General features: G+C 34.9%; 1 protein-coding gene across 1 annotated transcript; it reads right to left on the reverse strand.

Annotated features, from left to right (window-relative positions):
- Positions 1–18,854: 18,854 nt before the first annotated feature.
- Positions 18,855–23,418, reverse strand: LOC128985377 (uncharacterized). Its single transcript, XM_054404814.1, has 3 exons — positions 23,303–23,418; positions 21,684–21,897; positions 18,855–18,983 (listed from the first exon to the last, which is right to left on the reverse strand). The coding sequence occupies exons 2-3, from the start codon at positions 21,894–21,896 to the stop codon at positions 18,864–18,866; spliced, it is 333 nt and encodes a 110-aa protein (XP_054260789.1). The 5' UTR covers position 21,897; positions 23,303–23,418; the 3' UTR covers positions 18,855–18,863.
- Between the last annotated feature and the right edge of the window lie 1,217 nt (positions 23,419–24,635).

Raw genomic sequence — 24,635 nt, forward strand, 5'->3', positions numbered from 1 at the left:
ACTACAGTGGTTACCTAGTCAATTACATTATGTCACCATTGTTGTGGTAGTATTGACACATATCCACGTGTAGTGTGACATTACTTTGACATAGACAGCTGCTACTGTCACTGTCACTACAGTGGTTACCTAGTCAATTACATTATGACGCTATTGTTGTGGTAGTTTTGACACATATCCACGTGTAGTGTGACATTACTTTGATATAGACAGCTGCTACTGTCACTGTCACTACAGTGGTTACCTAGTCAATTACATTATGTCACCATTGTTGTGGTAGTATTGACACATATCCACGTGTAGTGTGACATTACCTTGACATAGACAGCTGCTACTGTCACTGTCACTACAGTGGTTACCTAATAGTCAATTACATTATGACGCCATTGTTGTGGTAGTATTGACACATATCCACGTGTAGTGTGACATTACCTTGATAAAGACAGCTGCTACTGTCACTGTCACTACAGTGGTTACCTAATAGTCAATTACATTATGACGCCATTGTTGTGGTAGTATTGACACATATCCACGTGTAGTGTGACATTACCTTGATATAGACAGCTGCTACTGTCACTGTCACTACAGTGGTTACCTAGTCAATTACATCATGACGCCATTGTTGTGGTAGTATTGACACATATCCACGTGTAGTGTGACATTACTTTGACATAGACAGCTGCTACTGTCACTGTCACTACAGTGGTTACCTAGTCAATTACATTATGACGCCATTGTTGTGGTAGTATTGACACATATCCACGTGTAGTGTGACATTACTTTGACATAGACAGCTGCTACTGTCACTGTCACTACAGTGGTTACCTAGTCAATTACATTATGACGCCATTGTTGTGGTAGTATTGACACATATCCACGTGTAGTGTGACATTACTTTGACATAGACAGCTGCTACTGTCACTGTCACTACAGTGGTTACCTAATAGTCAATTACATTATGACGCCATTGTTGTGGTAGTATTGACACATATCCACGTGTAGTGTGACATTACCTTGATATAGACAGCTGCTACTGTCACTGTCACTACAGTGGTTACCTAGTCAATTACATCATGACGCCATTGTTGTGGTAGTATTGACACATATCCACGTGTAGTGTGACATTACTTTGACATAGACAGCTGCTACTGTCACTGTCACTACAGTGGTTACCTAGTCAATTACATTATGACGCCATTGTTGTTAACATTTAGTTTATTCATGATCATCTCTAAGATTGATTATTGACAATATAAATATGTTTTTTCTAGCTTACGTCATCAATCATAATTCATTTTAGGTAGGTTTTTTCATTCGCCATTTTTTTTTGTATGTAAACCTTATATATATAGTTACAATTTAGCATTTAGCTCCTTGTGAATTAAGGTTTGATTGTATTTAAGAAATGAATGCATAACCATTAATTTCCAGGATTACTTATAAATGTAGAAAGGTACTATATTATTATATGATTATATTAATTTCTACAGCTATATTTACATTTCACAGTAAACCATTTTGTCCGAAGTAAATTATTTGATCACTTTTATGGTTTATAGATGATGATTTGAAATGTTTTCGTGTGGTTTGAATTTCTACATTTAATGGTTGGTTATGAAAAGAATCATGACTGGATGTGAAAGACTAATGCAATACTTACAGAGTAAACGTTTATGGTATTCTTAAAAGTAAACTAATCTTACATTGCAAACACACTACTACAAAGTAAAGTTACTTTTAATGTATTTGGGCCAATAGCTGTTCCTTCTTTGTAATTAATTCATATTTAATAGATTTATGACATTTATTTAATTCTCCAATAAACTAAAAGTGATTAAAATTTATTCATTAGTAGGTCTTTAATGTACTGTATTTATCTGAGATATCATTAACTATTATATATTTTAAGCAATCAAAGTCCTATAATTTAACCAAATTTACGATTATATAAATCGTATAACAATTATAAAACTGAAGGTTCCATTTGATCAAACTGGTTGTTTCGCTTGCAATTCAGAGCCCGTCTAAGTCATTGGTTCTCCGCCCTATCACCCCGGTGGGGACGATTATAAAGAATTACACTGCAACAAATTGCATCTTGGGAACCACCCTCCAAGCAACAAGGAAACTAAATCACTGGATGTTGGTTTCCCTATTAATTATTTAAATTTACACCTTAAAACCAAACGTCATGTTTTGGGTGTTGTAAAATAATATTTGCATACCTATTGAAGGAGACCTACCTCACTAATAAATTTATAGGTCAGCTGAAGAGATTTTCCAGATTACTGTTGTCCGGTTTATTTAGAGTTAGTTTTGTAATTTAAAATTTCTTTCTTTCTTAATTTTCTGTAATGATTCAAACGTGAAAAATACTTTTGAACGAAATACACCCCCGCCGTATGAAGACTGCAAACTAAGCGAAATTCTATTTTGGACATTTTTAGTGCGATGTATTACTTTGTTTTTGGTCCAGAAATGATACCTTGAAGGTCGGTAGGGAGGTCGGGGACACCCTGTAGATTTACCCATATGTAGATCAATCATCTTTATGGTTCAGCTTAAGATATATTTAATGTTAGTTCCCGTTCAGTAGATGACGGTTTGTTGCTTCCCATTTGTTCTTTGTCAAATGTTACAGATTTTAAAACTACTTTCATAATATAAAACGATCCAACCAAAACTATTGTCTTGACATTTGGTATTATAACAAAACAGTTAACCATAGGTGTAACCATTGACTATTAGTCAAAGGTGTAACATTTACCCCATACGGTATTAATGGAATTTCGTTTTATTTAAATTTGATACACCAACATCAAACACACAACAAAACACTCTTTAAAGGCTTCAGCACAAAATAATGAGCAGTACCTATGTCATGTTTAAAATAAATGATAAAACGTCATCTTTGTGAGTCAACTAAATATAGCCTTAATTGTATTAACGATAATGAAGTGAATTCTCATACTGGCAAGCGATGGTATACAGGGCCTAAACAACTTCGATATGATCTGCCCACGTCAGTTTGGGGTCGATGGTGAAACCTAGCAGATGGACTTTGGTTTCGATTTGGGGATATCGAGTTAGGGTGCATTCGATTTTTTGGGTCTTCTCCTCGTTCAGCTTAAATCTGTTGGCTGAGAACCATGCCTTAGCTTCATCAAAAAGTGTTTCAGCCGTGTCTAGCGCACGCGCAGGGGTAGAGCCGGTTGCAAAGATGGTGGTATCGTCTGCAAACCTGAGAGAAGAACCATTTAGCTCAAGGTCGTTGATTGATACCAGAAATAGTACTGGTCTCAAGACCGATCCCTGAGGAACGCCGTGTTGGATTGCCAGAGGTCTTGACTGGGCACCGCTAAGAGAGATTACCTGCTGCCTATTTTCCAGATAGGACTTGATTAAAGTGAGAGCCACGCCCCCAACCCCATAGCGTTCAAGTTTGTCTGTAAGTATGCTGTGTGATATACAATCAAACGCTTTGCTTAAGTCACAAAGTGTTAAGGGAAGCGAGTCGAATGCCTCAAAGGCAGTTTGCACTCTGTTAACCAATTCAGAGACGGCAGAAGATGTTGAATGGTTCTTTCTGAACCCATGCTGTAGGTTTGAGAGCAGATTGTTCGATTCAAAATAATTCACCAACTGATCTTTAATGGCGGACTCGAAGACTTTACTAAAGACTGGTATCAATGAAATGGGGCGGTAGCTGTTTAAGTTGGACGGGTCACCCTTTTTGTATATGGGTACCGTACGAGCCACTTTTAGGATGTTGGGAAAGGCCCCTACTTTTAGGCAGCTGTTTATAACCATAGCTAATGGATGTGCTATTTCACTCACTATTGCCTTAAGAACTAATGTGGTCATCCCATAAATATCCTGACTACTAGATGGTTTTAGCCCAGAAACTAATTTCCTTATTTACATTGAATCTACAGGATTCCATTTGGTTAGGTTATCTGCGGTCGGCTGACTTAGGCCATTCATACCATTCAGGGGGTTCAAGTCTGTATTTGGAATGCTATTAACAATATCATGCACATTATCCACTAGGAACCTGTTAAACTCGTCTGGGCTAGCATTGCTTAACATAGTTTTAGAACTAGATTTCCCTCTGGACTCGTTTACTAGGGACCAAGCTACCTTGCAGGGGTTTAATGCAGTTTCTATTTTTTTGGAATTGCACAGTTTTTTTTTTGCCTCGTCTACTTTAAGTTTGTAGGAATTTTTAGCTTTGCTATACACAGTACGAAGATGTTCCTACAAGTGTTCACAAGAGGCCGATAGGTACCTGTCTCTTAAGGCTAAAACTAGATTCTTATATCTAGCCAGGTCTGGCGTATACATGAATTGACCTCCAACCTACAATGTTTAACCTTACTTAACCTAGGCCTATTAGGAGAAATTCTCACCGTTTTGGAAGGAAAGTAATCATTAAAGATTTCATTTAATATATTAAAGAAATTAACAAAATACTCTTCAGGATCATTGACCTGCAGAACACGACCCCAGTCAATCTGTGACAAGCTATACCTGAATTGCGGGAGACGATCCTCTTTAATTATTCTAAAGCTCCTAGTATACTCTAGATGACAAGCAGGAAAAATTGGAGTGGTACTCACCAAGCTGTTGTGTGTACTCAGTATAACTGCTCCATGATCCGCATCCAGAGGCTCAGTTACTTCTACCTCATAATCCCACGAGTCCAGGTTCGTGGCCAAACTAATTGGGGCAGTTGGTTCATAACAACTTAAAACTCCCTATTTTTACCCCGTAGAATTTGGGGGAATTATTTTGAAACCTCCAAAACACACTGGAATGGTAGTTTCTGGGAGGGGGTAGTGGGGGGTTTAAGTTGTTGCAGGTGGTCTGCATCACCCTGTATATAGATCCGTTAATTCAACAATTATATACAGTACCTATGTATAAACTTAACATCATACAAAAAAGATTCTTTAGCATAATATGTCAGATAAATTCGTTGTTGAACAATATTTGCCTGAATATAATTTTACTATTTGCACTTTGACGTACAAATACCGTGTTAACATTACAATTAGTTGTTTTCAGATTTACCACCTGAAGATAAGAACAGATGCTTCGTTTGTATGGTGTCTGGCAGGACGCGCATGGACCTGGACCTCACCTGATTCTGTACAAGGATTGTTTGTTCTTCTTGTATTATTTGCCTCTCTCTGTACCAATTCAGAGGAGATCAGCATCGGCGTCAGTTGGCACCAATCGTGCATCTCTAACCCACAAGCAGTGCTAAAATCTCGTCAATCATCTTCATCGCTTCCATTTTATGAAGTTATTTTAATACATGAAAGGCAGACTAGCTATCTTCACTCTAGCATCATCATAATTAATTTTGATGCACGAAGGTTAGAGACGGTCGGCATTTGCGCTAGTTTTCGCTGATCCTGTATCACCTCTTCTAGCCTTGGGCTGTAATCCACCAGCAGCGGTGCCAAAGCCTTGCCAGCCAATTCATTGTTGCTGCCTGCTCCCTTGTCTTCCATTTTATGAAGTTATTTTAATATATGAGAGGCAGGCCGTCTATCATCGCTCTAATCTCATCATCTATCCAAGTCCTGTATAGCAGAGTTTCTCAGGCTCGGGTAGGTCTATGGGACTGAACAATTCCACCTCGAGCAAACAATTGAAATTAAGATCAAATATACAAGGTCACGGCCTATTGCGCCTCTCTAAACGCCCTTCTGAAGTCCGCTATTTGTAAGTGACTGTAGACTTCTCTCTCTTCCCACACATCAATCAGTCTGTTGGTGTTCTTCTTTATCTTGTCATCATGCATTCTTTCTCCAATAAGTTTGAATTTCATGAGAGCATTAAAAGTCATTCATATACCGTGGCACTTCCTTTATACTGTTTTGAAAACTTTTGTCTAATACATACAAATAAAGTAAAATACATATTTATATAAAAAAGCATAGTAAGTGGTACAGAAACATATCTGCAGCATTCTCCTTTAATGTATTATAACTTTTTGTTTTATCTCTGTTGGCAAACAATTGAAAACCAGGGTCCAAAGTAAGAAAATACGGGTAAATACATGTTGTTTTGATCCTTGGCCTGCAGTTGATTGCGCGTTTGGATGCACAGACCTCAGATCTTGGTAACAATTTCCCAATCAGATATTGAGACTTGTATTTCAGCAGGGTCTTATGCACTAAAATTAAATTTGGTTAAACAATGAAACGCTTTTAGGCGAGGTATTATTCTTTTGTAAAAACCTCGTGGGCTTCACTTGCCTTCATTATTGTATGGTGATATCCAGGACTCGGCATATACAACCTAACACACACACACATACACATCACACGCAATAGTCCTGTGAATCTAGGCTGAAGTTCTCTATAGCAGAATCCAAAAAACCTTCCGCTTCTTCAAGGTAGGGAAACTTTTATCCATATCGAGGGTCGCACGCCTAACCACGGCTATGAAGTCTGAGGATCACATCATTGCTTTATGGACAGTGTATGCGCTTTCAATCTAAGCTCACTGATGAGGCCAATTTCTTCATTCAAGTACAGTACATTGCTCAAGGACATAATTATAAGACAAATCCAACACAAACCACCTCTCCTCATCTCTTTTCCGCAAATCTATGGCACATACCTTGACAATGTCTTCATGATGTTTCCTTTGATGAATAATCCAACAGAGACCATGTTTGTATTCTCTGTAGAGGACCAGTTAAGTTGTTTAATTTCAGGGAAAATGCGGATTCTGTGAAATCATATATGACCCCAATTCTCAAAAGCGAGCGAGTGCAGACGGTGTCTTGACCAGCTTGAACGTTGTTTGAAAATTTATGTTACTAGGTTTTGGGGTAGCAGGGAAAGCGTGAAAACGGTGATATACAAATTATAGGATTTTAGTATTCTGTCTAATCTATCTTTTATTTAATATATTTTTTCTTACTGTGGTACCATTCTTCTCATCAAAATCTAGATATAAATGATTAAATGATTTATTTCCTCAATTTCTTACAATGTATTTACATAGATTATATAAAATTACAACTTATATAAATCAACTATCTATTGTACAACATCTATACTCTAACATCAAAGAGAGGAAAGTAGGGCCTAAAGGCTATTCCTGTTTTGGGATTCAATCATAATTTTATAACTAACTAAAATATAGAATTCCTTTGCGGTGGCAGAAAATGGCCTAAAATATATAAAATACAAGTGAATTCAAATAAAACAAAAAGAAACAATACTTCTTGTGTGCTTTAAATGACAAAAACATTATTGTAAATAATGATTCAAATTAGACGTGAACCAAAATCTATGTAGTAAATGTGACCAGGTGTCAATATGCCTTTTTGTCTATGGTTTAACACAAAGGCTGCATCGATTATTGATGTCAATCAACTGGATGATTACAATGATGATTAGCCATATTGTCACACAATAACTTTGCTGATCATTATCTTCCGATATAGATAACACAATCATGTCTTAAACTCACGTTGCCATTAGCTGTATGGGCTGTATGGGGGTTAACAGCTGTGTCTAAGGAATGTCAGCCTTAGTCACTAACAAGACTACAAAATCGCGCCACTCATCCTACACTCATCTCCATTCATACTTGGCATAAAATACCTACTTTGTATGGATGTCATATCAATAAAAAGTGTAAGTAAAGTATAAAGTACGATGTGGCTTGATAACTGAACAGATTGACATTGATTACTGAAATTATAATTCACATCGTCTGCCTGTTTCAGTTGATATGATGTTCGATAACACAAGAGTGTATTAATTTCATCGAGATTTTTCCGTCCTATTTTAGGGTTAAAAGATCGTTGTATAACGCAGTAAAAATAATTATTACAAAAAGACAATAAAAACCTTTTAATAAAAATTAAGATAGAACACTCTAAGTGTCACCGGACATATAGCCTCCACATATTGTATTCAGCTGGTCTATAAGGATTGATAATCTATACTAACTTTCAAGAGCGCCTTTGGATGTCCACGAGGTGAAGTCCGTGGGATTTTTAGAACTTAAATCTTTAAGGCAGCCGAGTCCGTGATATATCACTTTGGTTAAATTTAAGCCCATTTGACTCAGTAGTCTAAACTACTGAGTCAAATGGGCATAGCATATAGCAAATAGCACAGTAATACCTAAGTATTAACACAGAACAAGCTCACTGACCAAACCTACAGAAACCACTTCTTCTTTAAATACTAGATTAAACCATGGAATACAAATGTACAGATATAATCTACTTAAGAGAAAAAAAACCTTGAATTAAACCAAAATTCCCATCCCTTGTCCCTTTAATCCCACAGGATTGAAGATGAGGTCCTCAGTGGTGCCAATTATCGTAGCATCTTGTCCTAATTAATTGCATTGATCCCTTGATAATAGAGCAATCAAATTAACTATCCTATCCTCATTGTTATGGACGGGGATGCCAATAATGCAAAAACTAAAAACACATTATGTTTTTTAATTATTACAAACTCATTAACTTATATTATTAAATTCATCCATAAACACGGAATATTCAGTTGTTTTTAAGTTCTAAACATTATTTATCATCCCCATGTAGTTTATGGTAAATGGAGTAATTTACACTGTTTAGATTGTAAAACAAATTGTTACATTTTTTTTAAGGCTCTAGCTTTAGTTTATACAGTGCATCGCTATTCATGACAGTTGCCAATGAATAAATATTTATGACAAAGACTTGAACATTCATTTTAGTTCTTGTTTTACTTGCTGTACCGTGGAAACATAATCAAGCCATCTATAAATTTGCATCAAACGCGAATCCTACTGCACAATCGCACCTGCACACCTATCTGCACTGACATCCTTTATATTTTGCGAGTCATTTGCTTAATATTTTATTAATTATTAAAATGTTGTACTAAAGTTGTTGTTTTGTCGGTTATTACTTTGAGGCTGACAATATAAATAACAACCTTCAATAATATCCTACTCGGTGGTAATGAAGGTAAATAACATCGCACTTGGAGGTAATATCGGTTGATAGAATCGTACTTGGAGGTAATATTGGTTGATAATATCGCACTTGGAGGTAATATCGGTTGGTAGCATCGCACTTGGAGGTAATATCGGTTGATAGCATCGCACTTGGAGGTTATATCGGTTGATAGCATCGCACTTGGAGGTAATATCGGTTGATAGCATCGCACTTGGAGGTAATGTCGGTTGATAGCATCGTACTTGGAGGTAATATCGGTTGATAGCATCGTACTTGGAGGTATTATTGGTCGATAGCATTGCACTTGGAGGTAATATCGGTTGATAGCATCGTACTTGGAGGTAATATCGGTTGATAGCTTTGAACTTGGAGGTAATATCGGTTGGTAGCATCGCACTTGGAGGTAATATCGGTTGATAGCATCGTACTTGGAGGTAATATCGGTTGATAGCATCGTACTTGGAGGTAATATCGGTTGATAGCATCGCACTTGGAGGTTATATCGGTTGAGAGCGTCGTATTTGGTTATAACATCGGTAATTAACAAAATAAAATCGTACATGGAGGTAATATTGATGAATAAATTCGTAATTAAAGGTAGTATTGGCTAGTCAATGCGTGTTTGATAGTAATATTGACCTTTGACCTTTGTGGGATTATAATTTACGACTACAACACACTAGGAAGCTTACCTCAAGTAGAAGACTGGTAAAAAATAATTGTTAAACGTATAAAGCTTTGTTACAGACTAAGATCAGTCTGTTCTTCAGTCAGTCTTGATGTGTGTATTACAAGCACATTGATCAAAAACTTGGGTCTAGTTTCGAAATATCCATAATAATTAGAATAGAACTATTGCTGTAATATGTATTAAATACTTGAAGTCTAAGAACTCGAGCTTTTGCTAAATAATTGCTTAAACTGAACCAAAACTATATACTTTCATAAGGTAGTTTAATATTTTTTGATTTGTAGTGTTATTTTATTGTGGTGCAGTTATGAAAGTTCGTGGTTATTCTTCTGTGTTAATTGGGAATAACTCTCTGCAATAATTTTGCATCAAAAGTTGTTTACCATACTGCTTTATTATTTGGCTTTTAGCATCAGCTTTGTTAACAACATGCGTCACATAAGTAATTCATTTAGATTCTGACCATGTCTCTTCCGTATTATATACAAGTGTACCTCGATTACATAGATAACAATGTATTACTCGATATTCGTACACAACACATAATCATAATGCTGTCCCTCTCATAGCGAAGGTTTAGTTTATTATCACCAATTCCATTGCGCAGTTTTTATTGACCAGTTCAGTTCAACGGACCGGAATATCGTTTTGATTTTCAATTAGAGAGATATTTTTGTGCGTTCCATAAAGTGCGTTTGTTGGATTATTTCAACCGAGCAGTTGGAATGTTTATTCAAATTTATTTTAGCCTACTAAAAGAGGAATGGAAATTAATTCATTGGGTTTTATAGTAGATTTAACGCACTCTCTTGCATGGTCAATACACATCCTTATGGTTCAGGTGAATACCATTAGGTTTTTAAACAGTAAAGCTTCATTGCTTATGGGTTTAATTTTTAAAATTAAAGTACCAGGGTACCGAGCATTGCTCGAGGTGTTTGATTTGTTCAGGAGGTAAAAAATAAAATTGCTAAACCTACACCTATTTTCAGTTTTGCTACGACTAATTAAGTTGTAAAGTCAATTCGTTTTCGGTAGACATCCATTCATTCCTGATTTACCTAACAAAAATTTTCATGTGGACGAGCAATCTATACAATTTTTACAATAAACTTCAATATAAAAACTCATGATATGATACAAAACATCTGTTATCTGTTAACCGTTATTGCGTTAGTCACTGGGATCGCAAAAAGTCACAACTATAAGTTATAACTGGACATTCAAAGGTTCTTTTCATTGCAATCACAACCAAACTACTGGATTGAAACATGTACTGTAGTCCTATTGATAGATCACCTGTATTATTTCACAGTTGACTCGTGAGTTACTTGACACCTTTCGATTTTTACCGCACAGTTTTAAAATACACATGCAATTCTTATGAAAAAATTAACATTACCATTTATAAAGGACATTCGATTAAGTATAGTCTAAAAATATTGTTTCATTCTACTTCATCCCATAAAACTACCTGTAATACATTTTCATTGATAAACTACTCACTGATAGAGCTCGCAGTGGTGATTGGATGTTTTGTGTTCTGCATACTTAGGTGTAATTATTCGTTGGGATTGGGTCCCATTCTGCTATAAACAGCAGCCATAATCAGCTTTCACCGGACACTACTCAATACTCTCCATCCAGATTACATTCAGAGTGTAAAGGTAAATCCGGCGTTTCTATATACTTGGTATTATAGAAACCTACTTCTTTATACTTTGTACTTTTTAAATGTAACGGTTCTTTCATGATTCAGGTGATGGACCCTACTTTAATCTCCGTTAACAGTATCAATTAAACTTTTAAGATTAAAAAGATTTTTTTTAATCATTTGGATTAAAATCAAATCATTTTACTCAACTAAGCTAACCAATAAATTGCATTAGCTATGTCATAAAAATAAATAATTAGAAACACTGTTTTTACAGTTCTAAGGCAAGGTAAACACATATATTTACAACTTACTCCTAATATTTACATAAAACTCATATCCAAACATGCATAAGATTTTATAATAAGGTAAAAAGTCTTCTAGGCTATTGGTACGCAAAGTAAGTGGTTTCGTCTAAACACAGTTGCCTTCTAGAAGCGATTTTAATTTTTCAAATCTTGATTTGAGTCTTGAGTCACGTAAATTAGTGTTCATAAAATTGTATGGTTTTTTGCTTACATCATATATTTCATTTTATTTGCACGAAGTAAATTATAAACGAGTTAATTTCCAATCCAAACCTTAAATTCAAACTGATATGTAAGATTTGAAATGATTAGAAATAATAATAATTATCATCAATTAGTTCACATTGTTTATTTGGAAACTCCCTTTACGCAGTTGGCAGACATGTGGAGAATTGCGTGAGTCACGGGGAGTGGATGACTCATGACGGTGACTCACTCGAGTCACAAGTGGGCTTCATTACTAAATGCGTAAAAATAAACATGCATTGTGATTGTTATTTTTCACGATTCACTGGGTAGTTTTAAGTGAGTAATATTTTAATATTGGCGAAGCTTTCTTCCAATCTAATGCCCATTAATTGCAATATCTAAAAATATACTTAACAATACGTATTATACCTTAACTAAAACTTTTACCAATTAATACTAACAATTAATTGCTCATTGCATCATCCTATCTATGTCTTGAGGAAACAATTGATCTTAAAATATCCAATAGTTACATTAACCAATACTCAAATAACTAAAACTCAAGTAAATGTTTATCACCTAATAAAAAAAAAAAAAAATTGATATTAGTTAAAATGTAAAACATTGTAACGTTTTTTTGTACTTTATGAGAAAATCAAAAATTGTTTTCTCTGACGGTCTGTCACAATTATTTAAAGACGTCATAAATGACCTATGAATTTACAAATGACCTATGAAACTATCTAAAGATGGATTCTATCTAAATATGGAGTCAGTGAGTTACACATGCGGCTGCATATTTAATTAGATGCACGTTTAAGACAATCTAAATCACTCTAGGACATAAAGTACATCAACTGATGTGTATTTCAAGGCTACAAGCATCAACAACTGATCATCTAGTCTGTTGATCGTTGGTCAGCGTATTATTAATGCCAGTTTTCGACAATCTAAATCACTCTAGGACATAAAGTACATCAATTAATGTGTATTTCAAGGGTACAAGCATCAACAACTGATCATGTAGTCTGTTGATCGTTGGTCAGAGTATTATTAATGCCAGTTTTAGACAATCTAAATCACTCTAGGCACAGAAAACGTACTACTATACTATAGTCATAAAGCACATAAATTGATGTATATTTCAAGGCTACAAGCATCAACAACTGATAATGTAGTATGTTGATCGTTGGTCAGAGTATTATTAATGTACGTTTAAGACAATTTAAATCATTCTAGAACAGAAAGCACATCAATTTATGTATATTTCAAGGCTACAAGCATCAACAACTGATAATGTAGTATGTTGATCGTTGGTCAGAGTATTATTAATGTACGTTTAAGACAATTTAAATCATTCTAGAACAGAAAGCACATCAATTTATGTAGGGCCTACCTATATTTCAAGGCTACAAGCATCAACAACTGATCATGTAGTCTGTTGATCGTTGGTCAGAGTATTGCTGTATCAATGCACATTTAAGACAATCTAAATCACTCTAGGACAGAAAGCATATCAATTGATGTATATTTAAAGACTACAAGCATCAACAACTGATCATGTAGTCTGTTGATCGTTGGTCAGACTATTATTTGATCAGTCAGTGGCCAGCATGTCCCCAGTGATGGTAAGAGTAATGGAGGTTTGTGTTTCGGGTCTACATTCAGCTCCGTCAGGATATTGTGGTATATCGACATAAAAATGGTTGTTGTTGCTATTCTATTAAACCATCAGGACCACTTAAACAAATCTCTGTATTTTTAATAGATACTGTGTTGTTAAAAGTAAACTGCATTTTATCATACCGTGATTCTAGGTAATACAGTGGTCTAAATAATGGTTTAACAGCTGTATATAATGCTTTATAATGTGGACATGTTCATATTACGTTTATCCGTGTAAAAACTATAAAATATGTAAAAAAGTCTTTTCGGAGGTTAAATGAAATGACTGAATTCTATAAAATTGTTTATTTGGCTTCGTTAGGAAACGGTATTTGGATTAATAATTTCACTTTTAAGAATCCTGCCACAAGAGCATGCAGATGTATGTAAATCGCAAGGCTCAATACCACAAAAACATTTTGTAAGAAAAAAAATTAAAATTTATAAACACATAGATATAATAATATTAATACAACACAAAACACATTCTTCAACCTTAAAAGTTAGATGCTGTGAAAGGTGGAAACTTGGAAAAGTAGTGTTGATCGAGTTTTCATCCGACGGTGATAGAGGAAGTATTTCTATCATGACGTCAAAGAAAGGAGGACAGATATTGTGACAGCTTCCCAAGAATCTGATCGAACGTCAACAAAGAATGTAATACAACGTCCAGGAAAGTTGTATGGCGCTGGTCTCTGGTCACTATAGGAATGAAAAACATGTTCGTCAGTTACATAATTTCATAGATTAAACTTATGAAACAGCAATAGAGGGTTTTAAGGTAAGTAATATATTATATGTATATTTTAGGCTACGATCGTGTTTCGTGGTATCTCTTTATTTACAGGGTTAAATTGTTTTTTTTAAATTAATTAGTTTTCAAACCACTCCTTGCTCTCTATCACAAGCAAGAGTAAACCGCACACTGTAAATGTTACTACAAAACGAGAAACATTTTTTCGACATCAATGCAACCATTGCCAAACATGAGTGAAACATTAAACTCATCAGGTTTTATAATAGGAAATCCTTTGTCTATTTTTAGAATCAACAGTCAGTGATACAATTATTAAAGTTGCACTCTTGATTGCATCACTGATTATCACTCTCAACTCCTAGTAATCAGTATTTTACATTCTTCAGATCTGGCATGGTCTGCAATCGGAGGGGCAAATACTGTATATATAAATATAAGTAACAGGCTAGGGAACAGGAACACTACTAGTCAAAACACCGATTGGAAGTTAAAACACAATTCAAAAATACAATAAAATTGTATTTTTACTGTGAGTGGCAAAAAGTACTTACTACTTATTATTAGTGAATTCAGTGCTGAGATTTTTTCTAACTATACTCAATCGACCAGTAGAGGATTTTAGGATCTCTAAAATATTTACAGATGTGATGGTATGTTTTTTAGCGAAATCCTATCTGAATTTGTGCCTGCTGATCGCCCCAATCAATGGGGTGTAAAGTGGTGTAAAGGGTCTTAACCAAAGTAATCTGTCAAACGACAATAGGCTCGTGTTTAATGGGTAAATAAATGGTTACAATTCTGAAACTATCTTAAGTTTACTAGTCTTTGGGCAAGGACTTGGATCGGTTAGAAGTTTATCCTAAATGCTTTTGAATATCTCCATTTTGAATTGTCCACTTTCCTCTCTTAAAAGAGAATTAAAAGTGTTTCTAATGTCCTTACACTTGTTATGTGTAGTTTTAAACTATGCAATAACATTAAAAAAGTAAATTAAGTAAACGCAAAAAAACATTAATACAACTAGAATGTCATCTACTTTCATTTAAAACATGAAAGGTAAGGAAAGTAGGAGAGAGATAAAGTGTTGGAGGGAAAGGTACAATCGCCGAGGGAACTATTTGTTGGGTCTCTGTGAATACCCTGCATGATCTACAGTAGTTGAGAGATTAATGCAGGGCTGTGTGTCTTCTACATCCGACAGGCATAGGGTCTCCGGGTCAATCGATTGTTCCGACTTCTGAGCCACTATTGAATAAAAATACTTCTCAATTAAAAAAAGAACTAAAATAATAATAACAAGTAGAAAGTTTAGGAAAATATAATTTAATATCGGTAGATTGAAAAAGAATTGAGTACCTACAAAATCCACGTGAGTCACTTTGTAAGTTAACTTCCCAAATCAAAGTTTTCATGATTGAATAATAGTATTTTTGTCGTCAGTAAAGTGTTGTACTTTTACTGTTCAAATCTCATAGTTGTGGTTGGTTATAGACGTTTTCGTAGATGTGTATCATTATATTGTACTTTGTTGTGAACATTTTAGTTTTAATAAATTTTTTAGTGCGTATTCTGTTATTTAACATCATGAAAACTGCCAATATGCTTGGGCTCTGTTTATAAATTGTTTAAAAAACCAACTATGCAAACGTATTCCTGACCCTTTTATGTTGAACAGTTGACACAAGCTACTTTCCGGGTTAGTTTTACAGGAAAATGAACAGGTTGAACAGGAAATTGAACAGGAAAATGAAACGAACCTATTATGCTATTGGTGCTTATGTATCGATAGAAAATTACCTATATTTTCAACTTACACAAAAACATGTGTAAAATACATTTAACTTGCGATTTATTGAAAAAAAAAAATCGTTTGTTTTTATCTAGAGGTTGTAGTATCTATAACATTTGCTGGAGATACTTGGACGACATCCCCAATATTTACCCCCTTGGGGGTTTGTTATTTCCATTGTTATGGACTTCGTTAAGTTCTTTATTGAAGTGAATAGGTTTTCACATCTTTTAAGTAAAGACGAAACATTGACTAATTATTAAGTAAATTAGTTCTAAAAAAATATTACTGTAAAATCAGTAAAAGACATTGCCTTCTTGGAGGTCTCTTGTTTTTTTTTTTTTTTTTAACAAGTATTTATTTACAATCTATTCTATGCTAGAATAATAAGTAAATTTAATAACCATTTTAACATGGGTTAGTTACACTCCATCAAGTGCACTAACATACAAAAACTTTTAAAAAGTTTAACTAAAAACGATTTGGAAGGTCTATTGGATTAACTCTTTTGAGCCTACTTAAAAATTTAAATTTTGATGAGTGCAATGTGAGGTTGTGTGCTATACGCTTGTAATTCCCATTTCTTGAAATGGTTGCAAAAAGTGTAATTTATAGTTTAAATACTGTACATTGTTTTTATTTCACTGCGGGCTAGTTCCACACCTTAACTAAATAAGAAGATTTTAATGTAGACTATTTACTAATTGTTCGTCTCAAGACATTGTTACATCAGGCTCAGGACGTTAGTGTCCTTAGTTGTGTCAATTACAGCAACATCTTGCGTTAATTAATTACACTGGTCCCTTGATAATGGTCATTCAAAATACCTCAACCTCTTCTGTATCTGTCATCGTCCTCTGGGATTAAACTAAACTACGACACATTCATGGAGGGGTAAAAGGTGTATTACGAAAATGTGTCGCCAGTTGTATGTCCTAAATATTTGTAAGATTGTTTGTATGTCAAGAAATACAGTTTTTGTTTTTTGTTTTTTTTTTTTATTTGTAAAAACTTAAAGTGCATAGCACTTAAGATTAGCAAACATTTAGATTGGTTTTACTAACTCTATAAAATTTAAAAAATATTTAATAATCTGTTTGAAAATATTCTGATTATTTTTGCGGGCCTTTTATCTACGACCATTGATTTTATCTTAAAGTCAATGATTTTATAAAATGAAACCCGGAATAAATAATTTGCCACTATTGCTATAATGTGTATTCTCTTTATAATTCATACTTTCTAAAGATTATTCCACTTGAAAATGCTACTCAAGAAACTCAATCAAACACTTGACATCCCTGATCTAATCGTGTTCCATTTTAACCTTTAAGCGTTGGGTCCAGTCTGCATCCTGACCTTGACAACGGTGTGCGTGCGTCCTGCCCGTGTATTTAATAGGCCTATTTAAAGTTTTATTCGTTTTTCGTAATGTTTTCGTCCCGTCCGTGTGTATGTGTTTGTGTATGTACTTTTAGTAGAAAACAATGACAAGGATTTCACCATCCAACTGCAACGTTTTGACAATGGCCGATACAAGCCGAAACATGTAAACGACCTTCAATTAAAATGAGCTGTTTGTCGGATTTATAAGGTATGTAACCTATTTATTATATGGTCCAGTCTGCATCCTGACCTTGACAACGGTGTGCGTGCGTCCTGCCCGTGTATTTAATAGGCCTATTTAAAGTTTTATTCGTTTTTCGTAATGTTTTCGTCCCGTCCGTGTGTATGTGTTTGTGTATGTACTTTTAGTAGAAAACAATGACAAGGATTTCACCATCCAACTGCAACGTTTTGACAATGGCCGATACAAGCCGAAACATGTAAACGACCTTCAATTAAAATGAGCTGTTTGTCGGATTTATAAGGTATGTAACCTATTTATTATATTGAATACAACAGCTCAGGAGCTAGAATGGAAATGAATTTTAACCTTTAAGGGTGCGCTCTACCCCTGATGCGCAACCGAATGCAAGGGTTTGCAAGATTACTGTTTTCACCTGCTACATTGAAGGTAGAATCAAAGTTAAGGTCTCATATTAAAGAGGATGAAATTTTCTCTAGTTCTGCGTTTCATTATTTCATTTATTTTTAATACACACCTTATTAACTTGATTTGTAGTACAAGAAAAAGGGTATTTTCAACTAGCTCTAACTTATTGAAAAAACGTTATTTGAAAATTTGAAAAACGCAGAACTATGGATTAGTATTTGCACTACTATAAGCCGTTTAGAGTGCGTGGCTATCATTATTGGTTAATTCGAAAACAGTAATCTTGGAAACCTCTGCAAGCGCTTCTCGCGGCACTGTCCAATGGTGCAACATAGCTACTGAAGCCCGAACTGAGATTTCCAAGCTGAGGTAGAGCGCACCCCTAAATCACTGACATATGCATTCCACTCATCTTGCTGCATACATACTACCGCCTAGGGCCCTGTTTTAGTCCGGTGCTGTATACTGTGCTTCCCATTGACTGAATCGCTAAAGTGGACATCCGACTAAATAGGACCACGAAAATATAAAACACTTACCTGTATAACAATAATCCTTACTGGCCTAAGATTGTAAAGCATGCTCCACCTGGCATTAGGGGATCGCCGAAAAGTATAGCCAAATCAAAACCTCTCCTAAGTTACCCATTCATAAGTATTTTACTCGGAGAAGACACTGTTACAGGATGGGTTTCTACTTTGTCTTCGTATACTCGGTAATGAAATGAGAGTAAAAAGTGTATTTCTGTGGAATAAAACCATTATTTTTCAATCAAATATAAAATATCTTGCTGGTAAAGTTTTATTTTACTCGATCGTCTCAGTGTCAGTTTTGCTGCGCTCTCTGAGCTGCCTTTAGACGAGTCATCTCCACACAGGTAAGATACTCCTGGGCAATCTTCTTCTTCTGACAAAGTCTTTTAGCTTTTGGGAGCTCTTTAAGGATCTGTAATAAACAAGGTTTGCAAGATTAGGTCGTTAAAAATACGAGTATATCATATAGATCTAGATTAATCATAAGTCAAGATTAATCATAACGTCAGTATGTGATACACATAGTTATAAAAAACACGAGGAAAGACAACTGCTTAACAACCCCTCCTAAATACATCCAAAAACCTTTATACACACATCCTGTCCTCATCAATAGCTGCAACAGGCTACGAGGGAATATACAACATTCATAATATATACGGGGTCTGCCAGCACTGCTAACCAATTCCAGACAAGATCAATTTTTTGAGCAGTCCCAGCAAACAACTAAACTCACTGAAACATCACAATGAAGGTGGTGCAATCCAAAAGTTTTTATAGCATTTCTTTAACGAAAATTGTTAGAGGTTTACTAAATTAAAGATGAAAATGAACCAAATTAAGAAACAGCCCTTTACCTGAGGAAAGTTAGCTCACTTGCCTCAGACATTAACCGGAACTTTATCAACACGTCCGTGATCTGATCTAGTTAATGTATCGAAACGATACATTGAACCACTCACTGTCATCGATGCTGCTTACTACTTATTACTTTGTTGTTTTTTGCCTCGTGAAAGTTTATGCATAGCAATAAAATTTAACGTCATTTAGGATAAAAAGTCTCGAATTCAGATTTTCTAATTACTTTGTAGTCAGTTTGTGATTTTCACTTGGACCGAGAGCACAAGGCAATCTTTTTAGCAATCTTCACTCGTATTTTTTAGCAACTACTAAAGCTAAATTGTAAACTTACACTTACACCGAATTAATTGCTTAAACGTGTTCACAATGAAGCAAGCTATTTAAATTTATATGACCCAAAATACTGGTAAATTTCACCTGCCATTCGTAGGTGCGTCGAAAAACTAACTCCATGAATATTTTCTAAAACCATTTTCTAACTAACCATGAATTTTTATTGGTATCGGGGATTTAGTATATACGATGGGTCAATCAAATTCAATTCATAGTTTTTTGGGTCTCTCTGTTTGGATAACTTTTAACTGTATGAATTTGAATATGACGGAGTGAATTAAATTTAATTTGTGGTATAATGTAAAGTGGGGGGGAGCTAAACTAGTTCACGTTTAATTCAATAGAATAATTTAAATCAACGTAAAATAAACAACAATATTGGTTGCGACTTAGTATAGTACTTGGTATACTGGTATATTTTATTATCATATTTATGTAGATTGACGAGCATCATCTCACCAACAGTGCACAGACATTGCAGTAAATAGCAATGCAGTTTATTTAGATAGCGGACATGTTTGGTTGTAAGATTAAATTGGACGTTCAGGTGATTCAACAATTACATCGCAATGCACCATTTCTCTTTGCAAATGTGTTAGTCGACCTAAATAGTAGAGATATATTTATTTTTCCGAGATGTGTTTCATGTGTCATGTACATTTAGAACGAAAGGCAAATTTTTGCCATATCGTTTTTGCTTTTCTTTAACCACAATTGTTGGTAAGGATTAGTTCCACATTTACATTAAATTTTTAAATTTATATTATCTCAGGGAAATCAAACATTTTATAGTAGGCTAATGGTATTTTCATAGTTTTTATTTTAAGGTTGACAACACTACAACGCCTGTGGTTGAAATAAATCTGAGCTTAAAACAAAAAATGTCAAAAACAAGTAAGTTTTAATTAATTAATAGCTGTTATGTTGTGGGATAAGGTAAAGGATTACGCAGGTAATTTACTACAAAATGGAACAAAACAATAAAAAGAATTAGCGCCGCTACTTTTAAAGTACAAAACGAAGTCTGTTGACTATCTGTACTACTTTGGTAAATCTGCCGACTGTTATTACTGGTTCAATTGCAAGTGGGACAACGCCCATCTCCGCCTATGACAACCCCTTATCACCACATCTCAGCTATCGAGAGCCATGCCTTGAGGTTAGCGTTTCCCTGGACCAGAAACTAAAAAGCTTACGACGCCCACACCATACCACACCTCAGAGAATTCCCTTAACGCCTCAACACCCAACCAACCGCAACCACCTGATTAATAACAACACATCGAACCATAAAACTTCAATGGCCCCGTCAAATGCCCACAATCATTCAAACTTCGATTTGAGCTGTTTCAGGTCTCACCTATTGTAGCTCATGCCACAACCCTACCCGAAAATTCCACAACTATCGACCGATCATGATCCACACACACAACCAACCTCAAATTTTGAAACCAACAATTTTACCCTTTCCAGCAGTTGTCAATTCGTGGTTCATAAGCGCTTGTCGAGCAGCTGCAACCCCTTCCCCATAAGGCTGTTGGAGACATAGTCTTAAAACAGCTGCAACAGGTTTTCGTCCCACTTGAAAGACACGACAACGCAACACGGGATCGATTTTGGACCCGGATCGCAAATTTTATTGGGAAATCAATCAATTAAGCAACCATATGACAGAACTCTCACGTTAGTACTGTAATAAAAAAATATGGACCTTAACCTTCGAAAAGAAGCAAAAGGTACTACGCTACAACCAACAGAGACGTGTGTTTAAACTTTTAATACGACAGATACTAACGTTAGTTGATTGGATTTATTTTTATATTATTCCATACATTGAACTTGATTTGCTTGACTGCTAACCAAGTTATTTTGTCAACATGCAACATATTTTACCATTCAACACTATATTTTTGTTTACCTCGTCCCGTCCTTTCTCACAGACAGTTCCAAAGTCCAAGCGGAAGTTTTTCACACTCTCGCCGTAGATCTCGTTGAAGTCTGATGTCGTCAGTTTGTTCTCCGTGTCAAACTTGGCCTCCATGTCCGCCAGCTGTGACGTTACTTGCTTGTCTTCGTCGATCAGCTGTTTGTGCGTGTCTTGCATCTGCTTCACAAACTCCTTGTGGTCCATCCTGCGAATGACATTTAAGTTAACTTGACCTAAATAACGAAAAACTATAAAGTAGTTAGAATTGCTGATTAGTATTAGTTTTGGATTAGTTGTTTATTATTTACTGTTTTGAAAACACCTCGCCGTTTTTAAGACTTGGTTGGGATCACAAATAGGCTACTAGATAAATACTGGTATGGATCATAAACATAAATAAATGACGTTTTCGACCCGATGGTAAACAAAACCCCTATACTAATAGCATTAACTAACATACGGTTTTGTTTACTTTCGGGCCAAAAACGTCATTTGTTTATGTTTATGATCCATATCGGGTCTTTTCTAGTATTCGTGGTTGGGATACTAGCATGCGTTGTAGGCAAACTTTAAGATGGAAATCGCAAAAACATGAGTGTAAACAATAGGCTAAGTTTTGTGTAACAGTAATGGAATGAAACTAGGGCCTTAGTATTAACATAACAGAAAGTTCGTCACAAATTCCAAAGATCCGATTTATAACTAATATTCTCCTTATTTATTGGATGGTTTGTTTGTGGTAAGAATTGTTCAATAAGAAACATTTTCCTCGTTTGAGTGATTTGTCCTCTTTCGATAAAGGTGAATCTACAGCTGAGGGAGGCTCTAAACCATTATCATCATATAGCTAAATGTAATTTGGTTTTGGCGGGACTTGCACATCGACCTCAGAAATATAATTCCCGCGTTTTGACCACCTTCATCTACTTTACCTTCTCACTGTAATTTAGGCCTTTGGCCAGCTTCCCTTAAAGCTTACTTAATAATATCACGAAACTACTATAGTAGGCCTACGTGATTTACGATATTATATACTACAAGATTCGACTGGTGTGGACACAATAAAAATGTGTGTTGCTTTACCTCTACCAAAGAAGTGAAGTTAATAGAAAAATAAATTATGTGTAATAATTAACTTTAAAAAGTAGTAAATGTTTCTGATTTAGGATTTCAAAAACATCTACCACAGTATTACTATTTCATTACGCCGAATGGGTTCTGAAAACTTCGTATTCGTATATATATTATGAAAATGAATATTTTCTAAAGGCATCTCATGTAACTCTTGTAAATTGTTGATTTAAAACTAGAGTGTGATAGATACAATATGATAAGCTGTAATTGTGATAATAATGTTATTTGAGATCAATTACAAAATAGAATAGATCTGTAGTTTCTATCACATTTATAACTACAGATAGTGAATGTAAACGCATTATTCAGAGATTATAATCCATTGTTTTCCATTACGTACATGTATTGTATTTACTCCCAAGAGGATTAGTATAGGTTTTATTTTTAATTGTAATACACGAACAAATAACACGTCACATGATAGGAACAAAGTGATTCAAAATATAATCTTTTTAAGTTATACAAAAATATATTACCTTTGTCCGTATTTCTAATTTGAAGTACCTTCAAAGTTATCCTTATAATTTTCTTTTGATACAAGAATTTAAGCTGTATAACCTAAACTAAGCCAACGCAAAATTTTTACATTTCAATCCTCCTTGTATTGCCTAGCGACAATATTTAGCTTTTAAACCCCACGACAAGAGTTACGTCATACAATTTTCCTGGACTTTGTATTACGTTGTTTGCTGACGTTTCAGCAGATTCCTGGGAAGTTGTCGTTGTCACAATATCTGCCAACCTTTCTTGAGCGTCACGGTAAAATACAAGTTTTCCTCTTTCATTTGAACTAAAATAAAACTGTCCTCTTTTGATGTGTTATTTTGTAATAACTTTTAAATATGATAAGTGTTGTAAAAACGTAAGGGTAAGGCAAAGAAAGTACCATCACTAAAGGACTGTCACCTTCAGTGGTTTTAGTCTGACAATTCTGTAGTTGAGCTTTTAATTCATCTGCGTCCATCGTTTTCTTCTCCTTTTTAATGTTTGAATTTTTCCCCTTTGTATGGATTTCTTTACTTATCAGCTCTAAGCATTTTGTGTTTTCAGATTGGGTGATGCCCGGTGATGCTCTTTTTGGGTACACATCTTGTCCTGTTCTATGTATCTTACTGCGTGTAGACAGGCTTTTATTCTAGTCCAGAATCGTAGTGGAACTTTGGTTCTTATCATCGACTGAAGAAGTCAGCCATACTGAACTCACCGTCACTAATAACGAATCCAACCTCAGTGGCTATTGAAAATAGTTATTTCATGACAATATAATACGCTTTTACTAATTGAATTTTTTTTAAATTTCCTTTAGTTTTCACACTTTTCATCAATGAAGGACGACCACATTTTTTTCTGGTAATTAAGAAAATCGAAAAGTCGCGGAAGTTCAATTTAGGTATTTTGTGATTTAGTGGTGTGAAGAATTGATAAAGATGAAAGACTTTTGTCATTGCGCCATTCAAGTTTATCGGTAATAATTCCTTTACAGATAGAAAATTGCAATCGTAAATTTATACTGTTACATCAATTTTGAAAATTATATCCAGGAATGCTTAATAATTTCGGTGTTAATATGCAATGCTGATGATATTGGGATATTGCAACCAAAGCTTCCACGGGTTATATCGATTGTTGGTATTGTGTGATGTTCCCGTGTAATCATTAGGGAGGAATTGCATTTCATTTTACCACAAACTGCAATAATAACACGTCATCCAGTTTCCGATCACAGTTAACCTACTTCAATTTCAACATCATGAATCTATTCAGCATGACAAATGTTTTTAGCCTAGAAGGTAAATTATCTTTTTTACA

This window comes from Macrosteles quadrilineatus, unplaced genomic scaffold (assembly GCF_028750875.1).
Source record: "Macrosteles quadrilineatus isolate MER2022 unplaced genomic scaffold, UCM_ALF_1.0 Scaffold_2__2_contigs__length_208266976, whole genome shotgun sequence".
In the NCBI taxonomy this organism is placed as follows: Eukaryota; Metazoa; Arthropoda; class Insecta; order Hemiptera; family Cicadellidae; genus Macrosteles; species Macrosteles quadrilineatus.